Source organism: Salvelinus alpinus, chromosome 10 (genome assembly GCF_045679555.1).
Source record: "Salvelinus alpinus chromosome 10, SLU_Salpinus.1, whole genome shotgun sequence".
Classification (NCBI taxonomy): domain Eukaryota; kingdom Metazoa; phylum Chordata; class Actinopteri; order Salmoniformes; family Salmonidae; genus Salvelinus; species Salvelinus alpinus.
Window position 1 is genome coordinate 47,885,626 of NC_092095.1, and position 23,807 is coordinate 47,909,432.

Genomic DNA, 23,807 nt, shown 5'->3' on the forward strand with positions numbered 1-23,807 from the left:
TGGTGGCAACAATTACTCAAGTTACACCAGGAATGCACAATCCCTCCATCAGTGCTCAGACTGTCCACAATAGGTTGAGAGAGGCTGGACTGAGGGCTTGTAGGCCTGTTGTAAGGCAGGCCCTCACCAGACCTCACCGGCAACAACCGTCGCCTATGGGCGCAAATCCACCGTCGCTGGACCAGACCGGACTGGCAAAAAGTGCTTCACTGACGAGTCGCGATTTTGTCTCACCAGGGGTTGATGGTCGGATTCGCATTTATCATCGAAGGAATGATCGTTACACCGAGGCCTGTACTCTGGAGCGGGATCAATTTAGAGGTGGAGGGTCCGTCATGGTCTGGGGCGGTGTGTCACAGCATCATTGGTCTGAGCTTTTTGTCATTGCAGGCAATCTCAACGCTGTGCGTTAATGGTAAGACGTCCTCCCTCATGTGGTACCCTTCCTGCAGGCTCATCCTGACATGACCCTCCAGCATGACAATGCCACCGCACAGAATGTGCAGTATGGCTGATTTCCTGCAAGCTAGGAATGTCAGTGTTCTGCCATGGCAGCTAAGAGCCTGGATCTCAATCCCATTGAGCACGTCTGGGACCTGTTGGATCAGAGGGTGAGAGCTAGGGCCGTTCTCCCCCAGAAATGTCTGGGAACTTGCAGGTGCCTTGGTGGAAGAGTGGGGTAACATCTCACAGCAAGAACTGGCAAATCTGGTGCAGTCCAGTACTTAATGCAGCTGGTGGCCACACCAGATAATGACTTACTTTTGATTTTGACCCCCCTCCCCTTTGTTAAGGGACATATTATTCCATTTCTGTTAGTCACATGTCTTTGGACTGGCCACCCCTCATAGCCTGGTTCCTCTCTAGGTTTCTTCCTAGGTTTTGGCCTTTCTAGGGAGTTTTTCCTAGCTACCGTGCTAGCACTTTGATATATCAGCTAATGTAAGAAGATTTGATGATACATTTGATTTGATGATTTGGAACTTGTTCAGTTGGTCTGTTGAATCTACAAATATTTACACATGTTAAGTTTGCTGAAAATAAACGCCGTTGACAGTGAGGACTTTTTTTTTGCTGAGTTTGTCTTAACAGCTGACAACTTGTCGTATGACTATTATAAACAGGTTAACACGGTCATGACACTTATATTTAGACCTGTTCTGGCATTTATTGTTTTTTAATGGCTGGCTATGACACCCACATTTATTAAAATTAGTTTTTCCCCCTGCCAAGACGTTTCCATTCTTTTTGAACGTTTGTTTCATAAATGCTTTGATGAAAATATTAACACTTTACACGGACAAAGAGAACCATTGCAATTTTACAATAAAACTATCAGGGCTGAGCTCGCTGTATGTATGCAGGGTTGAATTGTGAAGGCATTTGTAATTAAAACGATACTCATACAGTATGTCATTATTGTGTTGATTAATTCCAGTCAATTATTTTTTTTATTAAAAAGGCCTAGTTAGCCCAGCCACCACAGTTAAAATATTAACCGAAGTTGGATCACATTCACATTTTCTCAGAACACAAGTAAATGGGCCTATTTTAGGCTATAAAAACATGACGTTATGTTTTCCCTGGCCAGGCCCAGATGGGATCAGATAGGCTCCTCTAGGCTAGTTGTAGCTGTGGTTATCAGTAGACTACAGTCAGACTGAAGCACAGACATTGTACACGTTGACAAATCAAGAGGCGTTTTATTAAATGTTTTTGGGGTTGCTGGTATGGGCTTCCCAGTGAATTCACTTATACCCATGTTTTCAGTTACAATTTGCTATTACACATGTAATGATTTGCATAATAGTTATAAAAATGAAGCCTGGTTTGTTGTAATCTTGAAAGGTAGGCCTACTGTGCTTTTATATTAATATGAAGTTTAATCGTTTTTTTTTTTTTATTCGCTATTGTTACTTGAAGACCTGCTGTTAGCAACTCTGCTTATGTCTTGAAGCTAAAATGTAAAGAGTAGCTCTACGGCCGAGAGAATAAACCTTTTTAATTGTCTGCACACGTTTGTGAATTGTTGCATTCAACAGTGTAGCTAATATGTTTTAGGTGGAACATTTCTGTCATTGTTGAATAGTTTGTGCTTACTGGCTAGTGGCTACTGTGATATTTACGGTCAATTTGAACTGTGGACCAATGTTATGTTGCCAGCCACAACGAAAGTTATGGTAAGGCAAGGATGTAATGTGAACTGGAAAGTAGAATTCTGTTTCGCCACCCTGCTCCTCTCTCTCCTTCATATCTCGTGGTGAGAATAGGGCCGGAGTTGTTCCGAAACAGGTGTATTAAAATTCAATTTAAGAGGAGAGACACCTCTGCATTGGCTGAATAGATTTACCATTGTAAGACAAATGCACACTTCAGGAGAAGGGTAGAGAATCGGGACACAGCTTTTGAGATGTGCATTCAATTCCTCAAAGAAAATCCTGGACTGTCAACTGTAAATGTCAGGCACTATGTAAACGCACTTGAGTGTGTGTCTCAGTTTGCATTCCAAACAACCCCCTATTCTCTACTACATAGTGCACTACTTTTGACCAGAGCCATATGGACCCTTGTCAGAAGTAGTGTACTAGATGGGGGGGGTGGGGGTGTATTAGAGAGCGTGACTCACCCTCTATACGGGCACTGGTCCTTTTTGTATCACAGTGTATTGATAAAACTAGGAAAGGAATTTTAGAACGTGAGTGTCATGACCTTCCCTGTCCGTAGAGGTTGTTGCACCCCTGCACTAACATCTGTTTCTTTCTAAGCTCAACAATGACTCAGGAATATACCGTGTGTTTACTGGGCTTGCAGGCTTCACCGTCCTTATACTTAGTTGTAGACTATCTCTGGCTGTTATTTGTTGCCTGTTTTAAAATGCTTTGTCCCACCATCACACCGGCAGGATTTAGGGCTTCTAACCCCATGTAAACATTGTGTGTTTGAGCTACAGACTGCTGGGTTGTTGCATTTGATTGGTCTATTTCTTCTGCATCATGATACCAACCATAAGTGTGTGATTTAACGGGGGCTGAGCTAGAGCGTTGTATGTGAGACAAGGGCGGACCCGAAAACGGTTCGTCGAACAAAAACATCCGACAGTTGTGACCTACAAACTATTATGACCCCTATGTGCATGTTCGTGAGTCTTTCATATGTAACCTGTTTTACTCTGGCGCTCACAGGCCACACGAATCGTTAGAAGGTAAGGGGTTCTTCTACATTGAAGATCATAGGAAATCGCAAGACAGTGTCTATAATACTGTAATAAGCTCACATAGTTGTCGAACTCCACACAGTTGTCACTTGCTAGTTGGATATTCGTTCCCCACTGAGCAGACAATTCCTGTACTTACAGCATTCTTATAAATTCATTTTGTCAGATTTGTTTGGTGGCCTTATTTTGTTGACATTTTTCAATTAAACTCATAAATTAAACTTTATGGTTGTACTGAAAATAAAATGGTAAAACACTTCAATGTGATGCTAAATATGAGGGCAGAGCAAGCAGATTAATGAAAGTGGTGCATTTTTTCACTAGGGGATTTAATGGGACTGATGAGGTTATTAACCTCGCAGAAATGCAGCTTTTCAGGCCTGTAAGGCCGTAGTGCAATATTAATGCTACTGCGGAGGCACTCTGCAACACTTACCCACTCTCTCTCGCTCTCTTTTACTTTCTTCGTCACCTCTCTCTCTCCAATCCCCCTCTCATCTACTCTTCTCTATCAGGATGACTTCCTCTTCAGTGTGTCCATCGTCAGTGGCGTGATGTGTGTCATTCTGGCCGTGGTCAAGTTCATGCTGGGTAGGGTGCTCACTAGCAGCGCCCTCATCACAGACGGTAGGTACCTAACTCGGTGTGTAGTTGCGCCAAGACAATGAGCTTCAGTCAGTTTTTTTTCTTCTTCTATTAGGATTGTTAGGAGAAGATTATCCTTGGTCTGTACCTAGGGGAAACCTCACCCTGGAGCTACCGAACTCTGAGGAAGCAACGCATACTTCTGCCTGATCTAGGCCACTTGAGTTCAGGCCAGTTAGAGAATTGGGGGAAGGTGGAGCACGAGGGTGAAAAACTCCATAGGGAATCTTGGAGAGAAAAGGGGAAAAGGTATGGTGTATAGGAGGCTATGGTTGTGTCTGAAATGGTGCCCTATTCCCATAGTGCACGAAGATGGAAGGTTTATTGGCTTAGACGCCATCATGAAATCTGTGGAATATATTGGGAACTACTTAGTGCACTATATAGGGCAGTGACCATCAATTAGATTCAGCCCCAGGCCAATTTCTTTTCTTGAGAAGATGGTCATGGGGCTGGAACATATACTGAAGATGGTGCCGACAGACATGGTAGCTCTGCTTCTAGCGCCTGAGCAACTTTGCACCATTTTTTTGTTATTTCTGCAGCTGGTTAATAACTTTTGGATAGCAGAGCGGCGGTATTCACCAGCATTACGACAGGAGTACGACTTTCCCAAATTGTATCCTTTGTTCGTACCATCCAGAGCAATTGAACTTATCTCTGAGGCTGGTCCGGGACGCCGCCGGCGGAGGAAAGTTATTCAGAGTGGACTTCTAGTCCTACTCAGGAGGCGTGCACACCATCCACCGCTTCCGAGTATATTACTCGCTAATGTTCGATCTCTGGACAATAGCTCAGGGTGAGCTCAGGGTGAGGATCTCCTTTCAGAGAGACAACAGGGACTGTAACATAATGTTTCACAGAATCATGGCTCACTCCGGATATGCTGTCCCCGTCCATACAATCAGCTGTGTTCTCCAGTACATCACGCAGACAGGACTAAAGAACTCTCAGGAAGAAAAAATGTTGGCTGTGTATGTTTCATCATTAATTGTTCATGGTGTGATAATGTACAGAAACACATGTCCTTTTGTTCACCTGACCAAGAAAACCTCACAATCAAATGCAGACCGTATTACCTCCCAAGAGAATTCTCTTCGGTTATAGTCACAGCCTTGTATTTTCCCCCTAAAGCCGATAACACGACAACCCTCAAGGAACTACATTGGCTTTTTGTGCAAACTGGAAACCACATATCCTGGGGCCGGATTTATTGTAGCTGGGGATTTTAACAAAGCAATTTTGAGGAAAAGGTGACCGAAGTTCTATCAACACATTGACTGTAGTACTCATGCAGCTAAAACTCTCGACCACTGTTACTCCCCCTTCCGGGATGCCTACAAGGACTTCCCCCGCCCTCGCTTCGGAAGATCAGATCACGAATCCATTTTGCTCCTCCCTTCCTATAGGCAGAAACTCAAACGGGAAGTACCTGTGCTAAGGTCTATTCAACGCTGGTCTGACCAATCGGAATCCACGCTTCAAGATTGTTTTGATCGCGTGGACTGGGATATGTTCCGGGTAGCTTCTGAAAATAACATTGACGTATACACAGACAATAGGACTGAGTTCATCAGGAAGTGTATAGGGGATGTTCCCACTGACTGTTAAACTACCCAAACCAGAAACTGTGGCTAAATGGCAGCATTCGCGCAAAACTGGAAGCGCGAACCACCACATTTAACCATGGCAAGTTGACTGGGAATATGGTTGAATACTAACAGTGTAGTTATTCCCTCCGTAAGGCAAACAGGCAAAACGTCAGTACAGAGACAAAGTGGAGTCACAATTCAACGGCTCAAACACGGGACAGACAATCACGGATTACAAAGGGGAAAGCAGCCAGGTCACGGACACGTCTTGCTCCCAGACAAGCGAAACCCCTTTATCCACTGAGGATAACACAGTGCCACTGACACGGCCCACTCCCAAGGACTGTGGGCCCTCGTTCTCCGTGGCCGACGTAAGACATTTAAGCGTGTTAACCCTCGCAACGCTGCAGGCCCAGACGGCATCCCTAGCCGTGTCTTCAGAGCATGCGCAGACCACCTGGCTGGCGTGTTTACGGACATATTCAATCTTTCCCTTTCCCAGTCTGCTGTCCCCACTTGATTCAAGATGTCCACCATTGTTCCTGTACCCAAGAAAAGCGATCGCCCTGTAGCACCCACTTCTGACATGAAGTGCTTTGAGAGGCTAGTTGAGGACCATACCATCTCGATCTTATCTGACACCCTAGATCCACTTCAATTTGCGTACCGCCCCAATAGAGCCACAGACGATGCAATCGCCCATCACACTGCCCTATCCCATCTGGACAAGATGAATACCTATGTAAGAATGCTGTTCATTGACTGTAGCTCAGCCTTCAACACCATAGTACCCTCAAAGCTCATCATTAAGCTTGGGGCCCTGGGTCTGAACACCGCCCTGTGCAACTGGGTCCTGAACTTCCTCATGGGCCACCCCCAGGTGGTGAATGTAGGAAACAACACCTGCACTTCGCTGATACTCAACACAGGGGCCCCACAAGGTGTGCTCAGCCCCCTCCTGTACTCTTTTCACCCATGACTGCATGGTCATGCACGCCTCCAACTCAATCATCAAGTTTGCAGACGACACAACAATAGTAGCCCTGATTACCAACAATGACGAGAGCCTACAGGGAGGAGGTGAGGGCCCTGGTGGAGTGGTGCCAGGAAAATAACCTATCCCTCAACGTCAACACAATGAAGGAGCTGATCGTGGACTTCAGGAAACAGCCAAGTGAGTACACCCCTATCCATATCAACAAGACCGCAGTGGAGAAGGTGAAAAACTTAAAGTTCCTTGGCGTACACATCACTGACAAACTGAAATGGTCCACCCACACAGTGTGGTGAGGAAGGCGCAACAACCCCTCTTCAACCTCAGGAGGGTGAAGAAATTCGGCTTGACCCCTAAGACCCTCTCAAACGTTTACACATGCACAATTGAGAGCATCCTGTCGGGCTGTATCACCGCCTGGTACAGAAACCGCACCGCCCGTAACCGCAGGGCTCTCCAGAGGGTGGTGCGGTCACACTGCCTGCCCTCCAGGACACACATAGCACCTGAAGTCACAGGAAGGCCTAAAAGATCATTAAGGCCATCAACCACCCGAGCTATCGTCCAGAAGGTGAGGTCCGTACAGGTGCATCAAAGCTAGGCCCCGAGAGACTGGAAAAACAGCTTCTATCTCAAGGCCATCACTTAAATAGCCATCACTAGCCGGCTACCATCCTGTTACTCAACCCTGCACCTTAGAGGCTGCTCCCCTATACACATAGACATGGAATCACTGGTCACTTTAATGTTTACAACCTGCTTTACTCATTTCATGTGTATATACTGTATTTTTATCAATGCCACTCTGACATTGCTCATCCTAATATTTATATATTTGTTCATTCGATTTTTACTTTTAGATTTGTGTGTATTGTTGTGCATTGTTAGATACTACTGCAGTGTTGGACATAGGAACACAAGCATTCCGCTACACCCACAATATCATCTGCTAAATATGTGTATGACCAATAGTTTGATTTGATAAACGCAACCTGCAAAAATTTCGAAGATTTTACTGCGTTACAATTCAAATGAGGAAATCAGTCAATTGAAATAAATTCATTAGGTTCTAATCTATGGATTTCACATGACTGGGCAGGTGTGCAGCCATGGGTGGGCCTGGGAGGGCATAGGCCCACCCAATCAGGATTACTTTTCCCCCACAAAAGGGCTTTATTACAGACAGAAATACTCAGTTTCATCAGCTGTCGGGTGGCTGGTCTCAGACGATCCCGCAGGTGAAGAAGCCGGATGTGGAGGTCCTGGACTGGCGTGGTTACACGTGGTCTGCGGTTGTGAGGGCGGTTGGACGTACTGCCAAATTCTCAAACGACGTTGGAGGCAGTTTATTTAGAGAAATTAACATTAAATTCTCTGGTAACAGCTCTGGTGGACATTCCTGCCAATTGCATGCTCCCTCAACTTGAGACATCTGTGGCGTTGTGTAACACAACTGCACATTTTAGAGTCGCCTTTTATTGTCCCCATCACAAGATGCACCTGTGTGATGAGCATGCTGTTTAATCAGCTTCTTGATATGCCACACCCGCCAGGTGGATGGATTATCTTGGCGAAGGAGAAATGCTCACTAACAGGGATTTAAACAAATTTGTGCATAACATTTTATAGAAATAAGCTTTTTGTGCGTATGGAACATTTCTGGGATCTTTTATTTCAGCTCATGAAACATTGGACCAACACTTTACATGTTGCGTTTAATATTTTTGTTCAGTATAATTACAAATAATTTGTAGACTGCAATTGACTGCAAGAAGCCCAAACAGATATAACTAAAACCTTTAAAATTTCAAATATGCACTCTTTTTCAATATTTTTAGAGCCGGTAGGTGCTGGGTTTTTACCCACACAGACCGGAGAATTGCATATAGTATACCCTCAGGTACTGGGCCGAACATCTATTTACTTCTATACCTGAGACAGTTGTTCACTACTTAGGAGTCTTTATCGACAACTCCGTAGCTGCTGAGCTCTTAATGTCCCTTCTCGTTTCAATAAGAGATTTGTGGCAAACAGGCTGGCATCAAACCAATTTGAAAGGTCAGCTTTGGATGGAGATACTCGCTCATTAAAGTGTGTGTGGGGTTCGTTAAATTGTATGTGAGAGTGACAGCTAGCAGAATAGAGTAGGAGTTATTTACCTACCAGATTTTCGTCTAAATGTGACATTAAACAAGCCATCAAAGGGGCAATCTGTGATTGCTACATACATTTTTAGACTTAAGTGAATGATATATATTTTTTTTTATACTCATTGATTCTTGAAGAATATAACTTATAAATGCTACATAAGCTTAGTTCAACTGTTGTACCCCATCGGAACCCAAAGTATAAGCTAGTTTTGCGCCCTTGTTTTTAAGAAATGTAAACAAACACTGTAGTCTCTGTGTAAGTTTGATCTCATGGATGTTCAGTCCTTGCATCCAATTTGAGTGGTTACATTTCTCCAGCCCTGTCACTTAGCTGTTTAACACTGACGGGGTGTCCCTTTGTTGTTGTTAGAACTGCAGATTGCCCCTAGGAATACAGCGCCATAGATGATATTCTTTACGGAGGTAATTGACGTGCCCAGCCTGGTCATATCAAACATACAGTATGTAAAAGACTGCCTGAGGTCCTTGTCAGTCGGTGTGTTTTTGAGGTGCCGAGAGAGCCAGTTGAGTGGGCTCTTATGAATCGAATGAGGAGACCCAATCGAAAAGGTTTCAAAATCGTCTCTGTTCATTCTGTTTTATGGACTTTCGTATTAAGACTCTGTGGCAGACTACATGTCATTTCATGAAATATATGTACATGTGTTCATTGTTGTTAATGTTCAAGCTATTTCTATTTCCCTCTGTGGGATAATACAGTTGACTAAACTGCCTCTCTTGTCTGATCTACAGGTTTCAACTCCCTGGTGGGCGGAGTCATGGGCTTCTCCATCCTAATCAGTGCCACGGTGTTCAAGCACGATCCCAAAGTGTGGTACCTGGACGGGTCCATAGGGGTCCTGATAGGTCTCATCATCCTGGCCTACGGGGTCAAGTAAGTGGGTACGGCCCTCAAACTCTACTCTGGACCTCAAAGCCAGTTTCATTTTGTCATTGTTCCCCTCTAATCAGGGACTGATTTAGACCTGGGACACCAGGTGTGTGCAATTATCAGGCAGAACAGAAAACCAGCAGGCTCCGGACCTCGTAGTGTAAGAGTTGAGTATCCCAGGTGTAGGGGGAAACTGCCTCTAAACACTGATATTGGGTCAGTTTTGCCCGGCAATGGTTAGGATTCACGGAGGGGAAGCTAATCCTAGATCTGTATCTAGAAGAAACATAATATTCAATCACTTTTACACACATGTACATTATGTCCCCTGAGAAATACACTTATTTAAATAACAGAAATGTTGTCATTTAAATTGTAACCATTGAGAAGGCCCTTGGAGTAGAAACGTCCATTGTACATACCAGTGGATGCGCATGTTTTACATTGCCCGGTGCCCCAGTGGGTGGAGATTTCACCACGTTTTGCATCAATGGAATGATGCAAAACGAACACGGCCAGTGTTTCACTTAGATTGTTTTCCAGGTGGGGCCGAAAGCAACATTCAGACACCAAAATGGTCACTACGCTTGTAAACATTAGTGGAGCCGCTTTTGGTGTTAACTGTAAAAAAAAAAGTTAATTGTTTCCCTCACACAGTAAATCAACTGCTCCTAAATATATATATTTTTGCCTGTAGTGTCAATAACACAGTTTGAAAAATAGAAGGGTATTTTACAGATTTTTAACTCAATCACTTTTACTATTCTCTGGACAGTCAGGGGAAAAAAAGGAATGTCAAAGTATGTAGAGGAAAAATTCTCGCAGAAGTAATGAATTTAGAACCACAGCGCGGCAAAGAAATAGAGCTTTCCTTGCGTGATTCCAGTGATGGTGACCCTCATCTGACTGTGCAGTCGGGGAGAGAAGGTGCTCTTCATGTGTCTTCCCAGGTAGCACATCTCAACCAAACCATCAGACAGACAAAGAAATGTATTTATTATTTTTAAAACAAGACATTTGGAGGACCAGAAACAAGGCCATTTATTGATGCACATTATAAGTGCTGTTTGTCTTTCCTGATAAAGCTTGAGGGGGGAAAAAAACTAGTTAAGTTCAACAGCGACGTCAAACCAACAGAACAACACCCTGTTGATAAATATGGCCCAGTAGATGATGTTTTTGATGTTCCTCTTCACCCAGGTGAAGAGCGCTCTCTGGGCAGGGACGATCTGGCTGTAGAAGAAACAATTAATCCAAATAGTTTGACATGCTGCCGGATACGGTGTACCCCACTACCAAATAAAAGGTAAAGATGAGCTCTAGCTGCAGACTTCAATTACAATACCAGAAACCAGGTACTGTAGACTAGTGAATCACACCATAGATCCCACTAGTATCTTCACAGGCTGTTTCAGTCTCTGCCTCGCGGTGGATGGAGCATGCAGAAGGACAAAAATAAGTTTGCCAATATGTTGAGAACAGCAAGAGGAATGTTGACTATGGCAAAGGCCAAGTAACTCATCTCAGTAAACTGGAACTGCATTTCTGACGAGACAGAGGACCTCTCCTAGTGATATCTTCTCTCAACGTTCCAGGTGCTCAAATGCTGGACACGCTACCAGAGCCTGGGATTTCAGGTATCTCTTAGGCATTAACTAAACTGGGCAAAAAAAGAAACGTCCCTTTTTCAGGACCCTGTCTTTCAAAGATAATTCGTAAAAATCCCAAACTTCACAGATCTTCATTGTAAAGGGTTTAAACACTGTTTCCCATGCTTGTTCAATGAACCATAAACAATTAATGAACATGCACCTGTGGAAAGGTTGTTAGTGTCTTAACAGCTTACAGACGGTAGGCAATTAAGGTCACAGTTATGAAAACTTAGGACACTAAAGAGGCCTTTCTACTGACTCTGAAAACACCAAAAGAAAGATGCCCAAGGTCCCTGATCATCTGCGTGAATGTGTCTTAGGCATGCTGCAAGGAGGACTGCAGATGTGACCGGGGCAATAAATTGCAATGTCCGTACTATGAGACGCCTAAGACAGCGCTACAGGGAGACAAGACGGACAGCTGATCGTCCTCGCAGAGTCAGACCACGTGTAACAACACCTGCACAGGATCGGTACATCCAAACATCACACCTGCGGGACAGGTACAGGATGGCACCAACTACCCGAGTTACACCAGGAACGCACAATCCCTTCATCAGCGCTCAGACTGTCCGCAATAGGCTGAGAGGCTGGGCTGAGGGCTGCTGTAAGGCAGGTCCTCACCAGACATCACCGGCAACTGCGTTGCCTATGGGGCCCAAACCCACCATCGCTGGACCAGACAGGACTGGCAAAAAGTGCTCTTTGACGAGTCGCGGTTCTGTCTCACCAGGGGTGATGGTCGGGTTTGCGTTTATCGTCGAAGGAATGAGCGTTACAACGAGGCCTGTACTCTGGAGCGGGATCGAGGTGGAGGGTCTGTCATGGTCTTTGGCGGTGTGTCACAGCATCATCGGACTGAGCTTGTTGTCATTGCAAGCAATCGCAACGCTGTGCGTTACAGGTATGACATCCTCCTCCCTCATGTGGTACCCTTCCTGCAGGCTCATCCTGACATGACCCTCCAGCATAACAATGCCACCAGCCATACTGCTCATTCTGTGTGTGAATTCCTGCAAGACAGGAATGTCAGTGTTCTGCCATGGCCAGCGAAGAGCCCAGATGTCAATCCCATTGAGCACATCTGGGACCTGTTGGATCGGAGGGTGAGGGCATAACCACTCCTTTATTGGGGGTGTCTTGCTAATTGCCTATAATTTCCACCTTTTGTCTATTCCATTTGCACAACAGCATGTGAAATTTATTGTCAATCAGTGTTGCTTCCTAAGTGGACAGTTTGATTTCACAGAAGTGTGATTGACTTGGAGTTACATTGTGTTGTTTAAGTGTTCCCTTTATTTTTTTGAGCAGTGTATATATATATATATACACTGTGTACCAAACATGAAGAACACCTGCTCTTTCCATGACTGACCAGGTGAATCAAGGTGAAAACTATGATCCGTTATTGATGTCACGTGTTAAATCTATTTCAATCAGTGTAGATGAAGGGAAGACAGGTTAAATAAGGATTTTTAAGCCGTTAGACAATTGAGAGATGGGTTGTGCCATTCAGAGTGTGAATGGGCAAGACAAAAGATCTAAGTGCCTTTGAACGGAGTACGATAATAGGTGCCAGGCGCAGCGGTTTGTGTCAAGAACTGCAACGCTGCTGGGTTTTTCAGGCTCAACAGTTTCCCGTGTCTCAAGAATGCTCCCACCACCCAAAGGACATCCAGCCAACTTGACACAACTGTGGGAAGCATTTGAGTCAACATGGGCCAGCATCCCTGTGGAACGCTTTCGACAGCTTGTTGAGTCCATACCCGATGAATTGAGGCTGTTCTGAAAGCAAAATGGGGGGGATGCAACTCAATACTAGGAAGGTGTTCCTAGTGTTTGGTATACTCAGTGTATTTTTTAAATATGATAATCTTTGAAATAACAACCACCAAAATATAAACCAGACAGTGAGGGAGAATCATCTAAAATTCCAAAAATATCATAGCATGGGGCAGCCATTGATTTTGTTGTTTGAGTCACTCAGATGGCATAAGCCATGGCAAAATGTGTAGAATTGCAGGAAATTAGCTTTAAAACAGCTAAATTTGGTCTCCATGTCCAAGAGGAGTTCCTCCCCCCAAAAATTGGTCACAGATGGCGCCATTGGAGACTCCCACAAACCCCCCCCTCCCCACTCACGCTAACTTTTCCACTGCTGCTGAAGAAAATCATAGGGGAAACACTGCACTACACTGGCAGTGCAGCCTATCACTAGGCTTGGCAGTGTTCTGTCCCAGGGAGCATTCCAATCACAGGACTTGAGCTTGGCTTGCATGAGTTCACCTGAGAGTAGAGTGTGATGAAAGAGACTCGGGGGAGAAAGAAATCCAAACATGACACCACAGAGTGCATCAACAAATTCATCAACAAAAGCAGCTGCAGTGGTTATACAAATGTACTCAAATGATCTGACGTGATGGATTCAGTTACTCAACACATTCTGAACTAGATTAATTTCAGAATTTCACTACAAAGAACGGTTTTCACTAATTTAATATTGGCAATGAAATGCAGTTGCAGCTCTCACTGTGTGTGTACCTGTGAATGTTAGCGATTTCATTAATATGAATGTCTCCTGTCCCAGGCTGCTGGTTGATATGGTCCCTCGAGTGCGAAAGACGAGGAACTACGGGCGCTTTGAGTGACAGAAGACCACGGAAGGGCAGTGAGGGCTCCGAGGGGGATGGATTCTAAGTTATGTACAGTAGAAGTACGTCCAGTGTCTGTTCTAGGGTATGTATATCTACGCCCAGTCCCTATCCAGCTCAGCTCCATTCTTCCTGGTAGATCTCTCCAGTCACCATGATAAAACCTATTGATTGGTTTAGACCTCAAGGTGCCAGCCCAGTGGCATTTTAGTTAGACCCAAGTGGTCCATCTGACTCCGAACCTGATCTGTCCATATGAGTCATTACAAAGTCAATGAGAAGACAGACGTTTCCCTCTATATCTCCTCCTCTACCGAAGCAGGGGGAGGTGGAAGGACAGAAGAACGTGCGCTGCTGAGTCGTCAGGAAATTGTCACTGCCGCTACAAAGGCACTGCACCGTCTCCACTGATTAGTCTGGTGTTCGTTCATATCTCTATCTCCCCTTGGACAAGATGGCTGATTCAGATATGCATTGTAGGATCTCAGTCCTTATGAGATTTCAATGGTTTCTAATAGGCGCTTTCTTTTGATCAGTAACACTGTCCCAAATGGCACCATATTCCCTTTATAGGGCACTACTTTTGACCACCCTATTCCCTTTTATTGCACTACTTTTGACCATGGCCCATAAAAAGTGCTTCAATTAGGGTGGCATTTAGCACATACGCCTATTTCTGTTTGACACCACTGATCAAAGTAGATGTGTTGCTATTATTTAGTCATGATGTAGTAGGGGTGGCAGGTAGCCTAGTGGTTAGAGCGTTGGGCCAGTAACCGAAGGGTTGCTAGATCGAATCCCCAAGCTAAAAATGAATCCCCAAGCTAAAAATGTCGTTCTGCCCCTGAACAAGGCAGTTAACCCACTGTAAATAAGAATTTGTTCATAACAGACTTGCCTAGTTAAATAAAGGTAAAATAAAAATGGTCGGTAAAGTATCGCTTAGTGTGGTAGTTGCTACTATTAGTAGCAGTAGGACATGTTTTCTATCCCCCAAAAAATCTGCAGGGAAAATAGATTTCTGAGATGCCCATTGTATTATCAATTGTAGACAGTACAGCAGTACAGTATGTGCAATAGCAACATGACATAAGACTCTTATCTATGGCTTGTGTCCCAAATGGCACCCTATTCCCAACATAGTCACTATGGGCCCTGCTCAAAAGTAATACACTATAGGGAATAGGGTACTATTTGGGACAAAACCTGTATCATTTGATTAGTGAATATGAAAGCACAAATGTCCCTGTCACCAGCTCATGTATGGAATCGGTGTTTGCTTTATTGCTTAAGGGGTGTTGAATAAAAGCTTGTGGCAGACCATCAACAAACAACATGACTGGAGCCAAAGACTCTAGCCAGAATTTACTACTCTGGAATTAAAACAAGTCTTTCTGTGCACTACAGCCAAATCGGTTGGCTAGAACACAAGTCATCTCTTTTTAGGCCATTCCCTCTTCCTTAATTCCTTAACAAGATCTGAGGGGGCAAATGCGGTCTTCCTGGCAAGTAAATATACCATATAATTATGTTTTAAGCTTTCATAATCTGCCACGCTGGATGTAATTGTAGATGAAGGATATACACTACATGACCAAAAGTATGTGGACACCTGCTCGTCGAACATCTCATTCAAAAATCATGGGCATTAAGATGGATTTGGGCCCCCCCTTTCAGCCCCCACTCTTCTGGGAAGCCTTTCTACTAGATGTTGGAACATTGCTGCGGGAACTTGTTTATATTCAGCCAGAAGATAATTAGTGAGGTCGGGCATTGATGTTGGGCGATTAGGCCTGGCTTGCAGTTGGCGTTCCAATTCATCCCAAAGGTGTTCAATAGGGTTGAGGTCAGGGCTCTCTGCAGGCCTGTCAAGTTATTCCACACCGATCTCGACAAACCATTTCTGTATGGACCTCACTTTGTGCATGGGGGCATTGTCATGCTGAAACAGGAAAGGGCCTACCCCAAACTGTTGCCAAAGTTGGAAGCACAGAATCATCTAGAATGTCATTGTGTGCTGAACATTTCCCTTCACTGGAACTAAGGGGCCTAGCCCGAACCATGAAAAAGCCCCAGACCATTATTCCTCCTCCACCTAATTTTGAGTTGACACTATGCATTGAGGCAGGTAGCGTTTTCCTGGCATCCGCCGAATCCAGATTCGTCTGTCGGACTGCCAGATGGTAATGCGTCATTCATTACTCCAGAAAACGCGTTTCCACTGCTCCAGAGTCCAATAGCAGCAAGCTTTACACCACTCCAGCCGACGCTTGGCATTGCACATGGTGATCGTAGGCTTGTGTGTGGCTGTTCGGCCATGGAAGCCCATATCATGAAGCTCCCGACGAACAGTTCTTGTGCTGACGTTGCTTCCAAAGGCAGTTTGGAACTCGGGAGTGAGTGTTGCAATGGAGGACAGCACTCGGCGGGCCCGTTCTACCACTTTGTGGCTGAACCGTTGTTCCTCCTATACATTTCCACTTCACAATAACAGCCTTTACAGTTGACCGTGGCAGCTCCAGTAGGGCAGAAGTTTGACGAACTGACTTGTTGGAAAGGTGGCATCCTATGACGGTGCCAAGTTGAAAGATACTGAGCTCTTCAGTAAGGCCATTTTACTGCCAATATTTGTCTATGGAGATTGCGTGGCTGTGTGCTCGATTTTATACACCTGTCAGCAATCTGTGTGGCTGAAATAGCCGAATCCACTAATTTGAAGGGGTGTCCACATACTTTTGTGTGTGTATGTGGTTTGCAAAATGAAAAGAAGCCACATAAATCATTGTTATATGAATTACATGAATACAATGTTGACATACTGCACACGGAGGGTGCTTAAGGGCTATATTCAATTCGAATCGCGGAAATTGATCGAAGGCAATGTTCCCGGGTTAGAGGAGACTGCATTCATGGTAAACTGCATTCACTGCAGATGTCGGCTCAATAGGAAATTACCTTTAAATCAATCATGCTTCAGGATACAGATTGAATAGAACCCTAAAGGAAGATGACTGAAATCAAGCTGTGTATACTGATTCAGTCTTTCAGAATACTGTACCAATGAAAGTTGTCAATAAGACATTAGTTATTATAGTGCATTATAATACAAATACATTTTTGTACATATAGAAAGGGATTTTTGTTTACAGGTGCGCTCACTCCAAATGGCTTTTTAGACTAGGATTCAATCTGAGGCTTGTTATAGAGCAGATGACTTTGTCTGTCAAGCACAACACTAAGGCTGTGTTCCAGGCTGACTATATTGCAGATGCATGCCAGATCTCACAACGCCTAACCCTAATATTAGTTTACCACATCATATGATACATTTATCTGATACCCGACTCTGCAACCGATGACGTGACACACAACCATTAGTTGATGCAATGCATATCTGCAATGTAGTCGGCCTGGAACGTGACAAACTCCTTGGAGCACCATGGCTCTAAAGGCCAGCAGATGGCAATATTGAGTCGTTTCATCTTACCTTCCAAACGCATTGTATGCAGCCGTCAATACACTCGTATCACTCGTGGACAGCTTCATACCTAAAACATTCTCCATTCAGGCTGCAATGGTGTCAATTTCCTCCTTAACTATATTTAATGGTGAGAAGGCAACAAAAATGCCTAGGAATGGTAGTCCCAGATGTTGCGTATCGTGTTCAGCCAATCAGGTTGCAGCAGTCTGTTTACCCCTGGCTGAACGCAGGGAGCAACATCATGAAGTAGCATTAGCCACTCTAGCATGATTGTGGGAAATGGTATTTCATAAAGAAAGTATGCATATTTTCCCCACTTCCTCACCATAGTTAAGGAGGTTATTGACACCTTTGCAGCCTGAATAGAGAATGTTTTAGGTACAAACCGATCCATGGGGGATACGCAGTTTCTCTGAACCCCAGTAAGGTTATTTATAAAAAAAATTCCAAGGTCTGACCCACTGGGCACAGACATCAATTTAATGTTCATTTGATGTAATTTCAAACAAAGTTGATTCAACCAGTGTGTGCCCAGTGGGGAGGCACTTTTTCAGTCACATTACTGAAGCCCAAGAAACAACACTTAGCTTCCTAGTACATATGGAAATTAAAAAGGTTTCTGAATGACTTTTAGGAGGATTACTGTCAAAATAAAAATAGACCCATGTCAGGCACATGGTCCCTCAGTGCTCGTGGGTCCCCTGCCTTACGGGGGCTGCGGGGTGTCTGGCTGCATACAATGCATTTGGACGGTGAAATTATTCAATATCACCATCTGCACAGCCTTTGGGCTACATGGCTCGCTGGTCTCGGACACCAATCAAAGACAGTGAGGTATCAAAGGAAGCATATCATTTATTAGTAGATGGAAATGTCATCCTTTCCAAGCTACATTTGCGCTGCACAGAAACGAAGCCTTACAGAATGTGCCCCAGGTCAATGGTTAAGTAAACTGCTCAGAACATTGCAGATAGAAATGTAATGAATAGAGCTGAAGTGTAATTTTACAAGATGGAAAATCATATTTGCTACAAAATGCATTTTTAGGATAATTACATATTAACATTGCACACCTGAACAGACCACATAATTCTGGACACTTTATATTTTTACTTGCAGGGAATTGCTCTTGTAAACAGTTGGAAATGCTGTTTGTCTACTTAATGTCTAGCATAGTTGGTAATGCATTCACAGAAATGATTCAGTGTTTTTTGTGCATGTGAGGTCTATGCTGTATGTACTCTTATTTATTGGCCAATAAGAAACAACTTTTTGTTTCCTATTTTCCTTTGCATGACTTAAAAATATATATATTCCTGGGTTGTGTTCCTTAATTCATGCAAATAGTTCATTTGAACTCCTACACAACTTAGGGCTGGATTCAATGCATATCGCCGAAGTTCAGCTATATAGTATGCTATTTCCCATTGGGCCGAAATGCAGCAGCGTCGCTAACACGGAACATTGCCTTTAAAATGTCACAGGCTACAATGTGGAACTTCAGCGCTACGGATGGTATCAAACCCTCAAACGATTTGGTTTGTAAAGTGGTTCAGTGGTCAGTTTTTGATAGCAGCAGTTAAGATTTGCATAGGCTTTACACAACTGTCAGTAAAAACATTTCAGGAGAAAGGCAGACTACTCCTGTTTGCTAACACAGACGTGTGTAGTTTTGTGCGAATATAAATATTGCAACTAATGCCTGTAGTGTAAACAATGTACATTTCTATAGAACACACATGACAGACCAATTTGTCACAGAAAAAGGTTTATTGAAAAATAAAGTTATATTCCACTTATTCGTCAAACTGAAAACAGAATGTTTAGTTTTTTGTACAGTCATAATTTAGTCCCAGAACAATCGTTGCTTTAGCTTTTCCATGATAGCTTAAAACAAGGTTGAGATTGAAAAAACATAAGTCATAATGGATATGTATGAATGCAAATGCAGATTTGACAACGGAAACATTTCGATGTTGGGTTAAAGATACTTAAGGAAATCTTCTCATGTCCATAACACATCTTCCTTTCAGCTATTATTTTAGGACAAACCAATTTAAAATAGACAATAGAGGCTATTTATATTGGTTCTCAAGATCCCTCATTTATAAATAACCAATGAAAGGAAAGACATAGTTGACAACATACTCTAAATAAGTCTGACTCTAATACAAGTAGAACAAGGCCACTGCCACAAAAAAGCAGATGCTTTCATATGCTGTATTTTACCCCACTAAAAGCCTTCGGTAAACATGTCCACAATAGCATTAAGATACTTTTTTTTTTAACCATCACCACTTAGTCCAACACATACAATTACTGTTAATGTTATAAGAAACATTATCCTTCTAGCAAACTATGTGAACTCAACTAACAATTTTCTCTGGCACTAGGTCCGGTAGATGTATTGGGCAGGTACATTACATTTACATTTAAGTCATTTAGCAGACGCTCTTATCCAGAGCGACTTACAAATTGGTGCATTCACCTTATGATATCCAGTGGAACAACCACTTTACAATAGTGCATCTAACTCTTTTAAGGGGGGGGGGGGGGTTTAGAAGGATTACTTTATCCTATCCTAGGTATTCCTTAAAGAGGTGGGGTTTCAGGTGTCTCCGGAAGGTGGTGATTGACTCCGCTGACCTGGCGTCGTGAGGGAGTTTGTTCCACCATTGGGGTGCCAGAGCAGCGAACAGTTTTGACTGGGCTGAGCGGGAACTGTACTTCCTCAGAGGTAGGGAGGCGAGCAGGCCAGAGGTGGATGAACGCAGTGCCCTTGTTTGGGTGTAGGGCCTGATCAGAGCCTGAAGGTACGGAGGTGCCGTTCCCCTCACAGCTCCGTAGGCAAGCACCATGGTCTTGTAGCGGATGCGAGCTTCAACTGGAAGCCAGTGGAGAGAGCGGAGGAGCGGGGTGACGTGAGAGAACTTGGGAAAGTTGAACACCAGACGGGCTGCGGCGTTCTGGATGAGTTGTAGGGGTTTAATGGCACAGGCAGGGAGCCCAGCCAACAGCGAGTTGCAGTACGAGGTACGATAAGCGGAGTCTAGTAATAACCATCAAAAGGCACGTCATGTACTTTTTATAACGGTAGCTTGGCTGCAGATCGTATACACAAACTTAATAAAAACTGATCTGGACAGTACGGGGGGGGAAAAGCAAGTCTTAAAATGTAAGTGACCATCTAAAAGACAACATATCTATATTTACAAATGTGCAAATGGTTTGCATTAAGACCTGAAAATAAAAACGTCACAAGGTTCTTGCTGGCATTTACAATAACAAATAAAGTGTGCGCTGCTTTTGTCAAAATGTAATCATCACCCCGAAAGTACAGTGATGAGAAGAGACGTCTGTCACTACTGTCCATTTCATCAGTGTCTAAGAGGACGGTCTCAAGGTGTCTGAATGACACCCTATTCCCTATATAGTGTACTACTTTTGACCAGTTTCTAAGTTTTTACATGGCCTTTTGCAGCCATGTTTCCAAAGCCTTTGGATATCTTTGTCATTCTCATCACTGTTGCTGGAGGGAGGAGTCAGATTGGACAAACAACTCCAGTCTCATCCATCCACTTGAATGTACACGTTATATTATTTTTTCGATAAATAAAATTACCCTCTGTAAAAAGAACTTTTCTATAAATAAAAAGAAACAATTCAGCAAACAAAGATCTGTATACAAAATAAATTTAAAAAACGTAAAACCCATATGAAGAATATACAGTATTAGTAATATTTTGTTTAACTTCAGTAACTAGATTAAAGTAGTGCATTATTTCCATTCACAACAAGGACTACTAATTCAAACTTTTATTGACGCTTAAAAAATTGGCAGGCAAATTAGGATCCTAAACGATCTCCAAATGAAGTAAACTAGGTGCAGGTGTGTGTGTTGCTCTGTCAAGAGCTATAACGTACAGTACCGCCATAGAAATGACGTTTGTATGTGATCTTTCGGTCTAGTGTATACATAAATACTTAAATATCTAGAATACAAATATTCATGATCAATATATCTTCAATAATTTAGAATATTTTTCAGATAAATCTATTGTGGTCAAGGCAAGACTGACTACATCTCTGATGGTGTTCTACTGTTTACAGAACAGTACCACACTATATAATCTGTGTCACACAGACTCCCCGTCAAGTAGCTATTGCATGTGACTGATCTGACCTGATAATCATTTCTTGAAACATTTGATTGAAATTGATTAATAAAAAATTATGATTTTCATTGGCTACTGGCAATTATTTTGCACACACCTCTTTTCCCCAGCACATCCCAACTGGTCAGTCAGGCGTGTGTGGCAGTGAATGTGTGCGAGCTGAAAACTCAGCCTCTAGTCTGTACATTGGGAACATGAGGGTCAATCTACCATGCAGGGCTACAGAGGAGCATGTGAGCTGTAGTTGGGAATGACCACGAGGGACAATGCCTCAGGACTAAAAGTGATTTGCAATTTGGAACATTTAAATCAACATATCTACATCTGACCACTCCCCTGTCTAGACGCGACTATGGGGAGCGGTACAGTTACAGTGTAAAACTGGCTCTGCTTCACACTAGCATTTCTTTTGGTGAAGTTTCCCCTAGGTACAGATTTAGGATCAGCTTCCATTCCCCCAATCGTGACCTTAACCATAAATAAGGGAAAAGAAAAACTGACCATAGATCAGGATCTATGGGCAACTTTCCATTGGCGCATACCATTCAGAATACATGCCCTGTGCATTGCTTCATCTTAAGTAGTATGCTAGTGTGGACATTGAGCCTTATTGCCTGGGACGACCCCTTATGGGTCGCCAGTGCAAACCTACATAGCTCAAAGAGTTCAAAGATAAAAGGGGGCAGAAAGGAAAGCATGCAGAGTGTGGCGACACACCAGCTCGTTTGTCCCACGATGCGACTACAAGCTTGGAGAGAGAGTGGGTGGATTCACTGGGCCACCGACTGCAGTACCACCCACTGCCACACAGCCTAGGGGCAGTAGGGAGCTCTGTTGCCATGCGCTCCGCCTCAAATATACAGCTACTCCCATTGATTCAAGTAATTCAGGCCGACGCTCAATGTCTCTTTTCTGTACCCTCCTTTCCCATGCCTTACTGAAAACTGTTTAATTGACATTCCTAGTTCCCAGAGTAATGTATATAGCTCACTGGCCTCTCTCTGTCCACCGTTTGAATTTCCAGTTTTCTGCCGATTCTGTGTCTGTCTGACAAGCTGATCAAAATACCTTAAGGTCAAAGTTCAGGCGATTAAAAACACAAATAATATAAATGTCTCATGGTTGTCTAGTTCCCAGGCTGCTCTTCCTCCCTCCAGAGGACTGGCTGTGGGAGGAGCTAGGGGGAGGAGACAAGCCGTCTGAGTGGTCAGAGCTAGAGGTCCCCAACCCCCCATTTCCCTGCAGCGCTCTGGAAGGGTACGGGGTCCAATCCACTCCAGTTCGATCCTCTCCACACACCCAGACAGACAGTGGCTATAGGCAGCCTTTGCACAGCGCCACCTGGCCCTTCATGTAGTCCCGGCAGGGGCAGACGCGTTTGAGGGAGGGGTGGGCGCCGGCGCAGCTGAACAGCAGCAGGTCTGACTGGAAGACGCAGTGGTGACGTGCGTCGCTGTACGCAGGCACCACCGTGTCGCCCGACGACTCCACCGTCTGGCAAGCCATGCCGAACCTGAGACAGAAAATGGTAAATATGAAATTCTGCTTTATTGTCCACACAGGGAAATCAATTATGCTGCCGGGAGTACATAAGACACAATACACAGAACAAAGACACACAAGTAAAAATGTATCTGTACATAAACATCTGGGATATCAGTCTGGACAGACAGACCGATTGAGCATCACTGTGTCTGCTATGATGCACTGCATGCAGCTCAAAGAGAAAATTCCTTTACTTGATCCACATTTAAAAAAAATATTGACCCTTTATTTAACTAGGCAAGTCAGTTAAGAACAAATTCTTATTGACGGCCAAACCCGGACGATTCTGGGCCAATTGTGCACCACCCTATGGGACTCCCAATCACGACCGGATGTGATACAGCCTGGATACAGCGTTTACATTGAGTCCTGACGTCTCAATAACCACTCGCTGTTGACACTGACGACTGAGTTTAATTTGAAATTGCTTAAGTTGACATTTGACAACTGCAATAAATGATGTTTCCCTCTGAGATCTGTCTATCATTTTGTCTCTGAAACTTTATAAAGAATATAAATGTATGCTATACTGCCACCTGTTGGTTAGAAAGCAAAATGTGCGAGTGCACATACAGGTTAAGGTGTACTGTATGTGCACACACTAACCGGGCCAGGTCCTTGTCCTTGTTGAGGTGCTGGAAGAAGGAGGGCTCGCAGATGAGCTGCTCCTCCTGACACACCTGCTTACAGGAGCTCCCCGGCTCAGCCAGCTTCACCTGCAGAGCACTGAGGGGAGGCCACATCACCTGACCATGGCAGAAATCCTAGAGGGAGAGGGAAGGGTAACGGGAGGGAGAGAGAGAGAGGGAAGAAAGG

The 23,807-nt window shown here is 43.9% G+C and overlaps 3 protein-coding genes across 5 annotated transcripts in view; 1 reads left to right on the forward strand and 2 right to left on the reverse strand.

Annotated features, from left to right (window-relative positions):
• LOC139532133 (transmembrane protein 163a-like) overlaps nucleotides 1–15,121 on the forward strand; it is a 62,556-nt gene extending 47,435 nt beyond the window's left edge. For 2 of the 3 annotated variants that reach the window (XM_071329334.1, XM_071329332.1), the window contains exons 6-8: nucleotides 3,730–3,841; nucleotides 9,349–9,490; nucleotides 13,727–15,121. In XM_071329334.1, coding sequence (XP_071185435.1) covers nucleotides 3,730–3,841; nucleotides 9,349–9,490; nucleotides 13,727–13,787 — 315 coding nt within the window. In that variant the 3' untranslated portion in view covers nucleotides 13,788–15,121. Of the gene's footprint in view, nucleotides 1–3,729; nucleotides 3,842–9,348; nucleotides 9,499–13,726 lie in introns of all 3 variants that reach the window. The other variant, XM_071329333.1, reaches the window with a different exon arrangement.
• The window catches only part of LOC139532128 (tubulin beta-4B chain-like), a 394,248-nt gene that overhangs the window by 214,312 nt on the left and 156,129 nt on the right, over nucleotides 1–23,807 (reverse strand). The window lies entirely within an intron of this gene.
• Nucleotides 21,073–23,807, reverse strand: part of LOC139532126 (alpha-1,6-mannosylglycoprotein 6-beta-N-acetylglucosaminyltransferase A-like) — an 89,984-nt gene continuing 87,249 nt past the window's right edge. The window contains exons 15-16 of the mRNA XM_071329317.1: nucleotides 23,598–23,755; nucleotides 21,073–22,959 (exon numbers count right to left, since the gene is read on the reverse strand). Coding sequence (XP_071185418.1) covers nucleotides 22,761–22,959; nucleotides 23,598–23,755 — 357 coding nt within the window. The 3' untranslated portion in view covers nucleotides 21,073–22,760. The remainder of the gene's footprint in view (nucleotides 22,960–23,597; nucleotides 23,756–23,807) is intronic.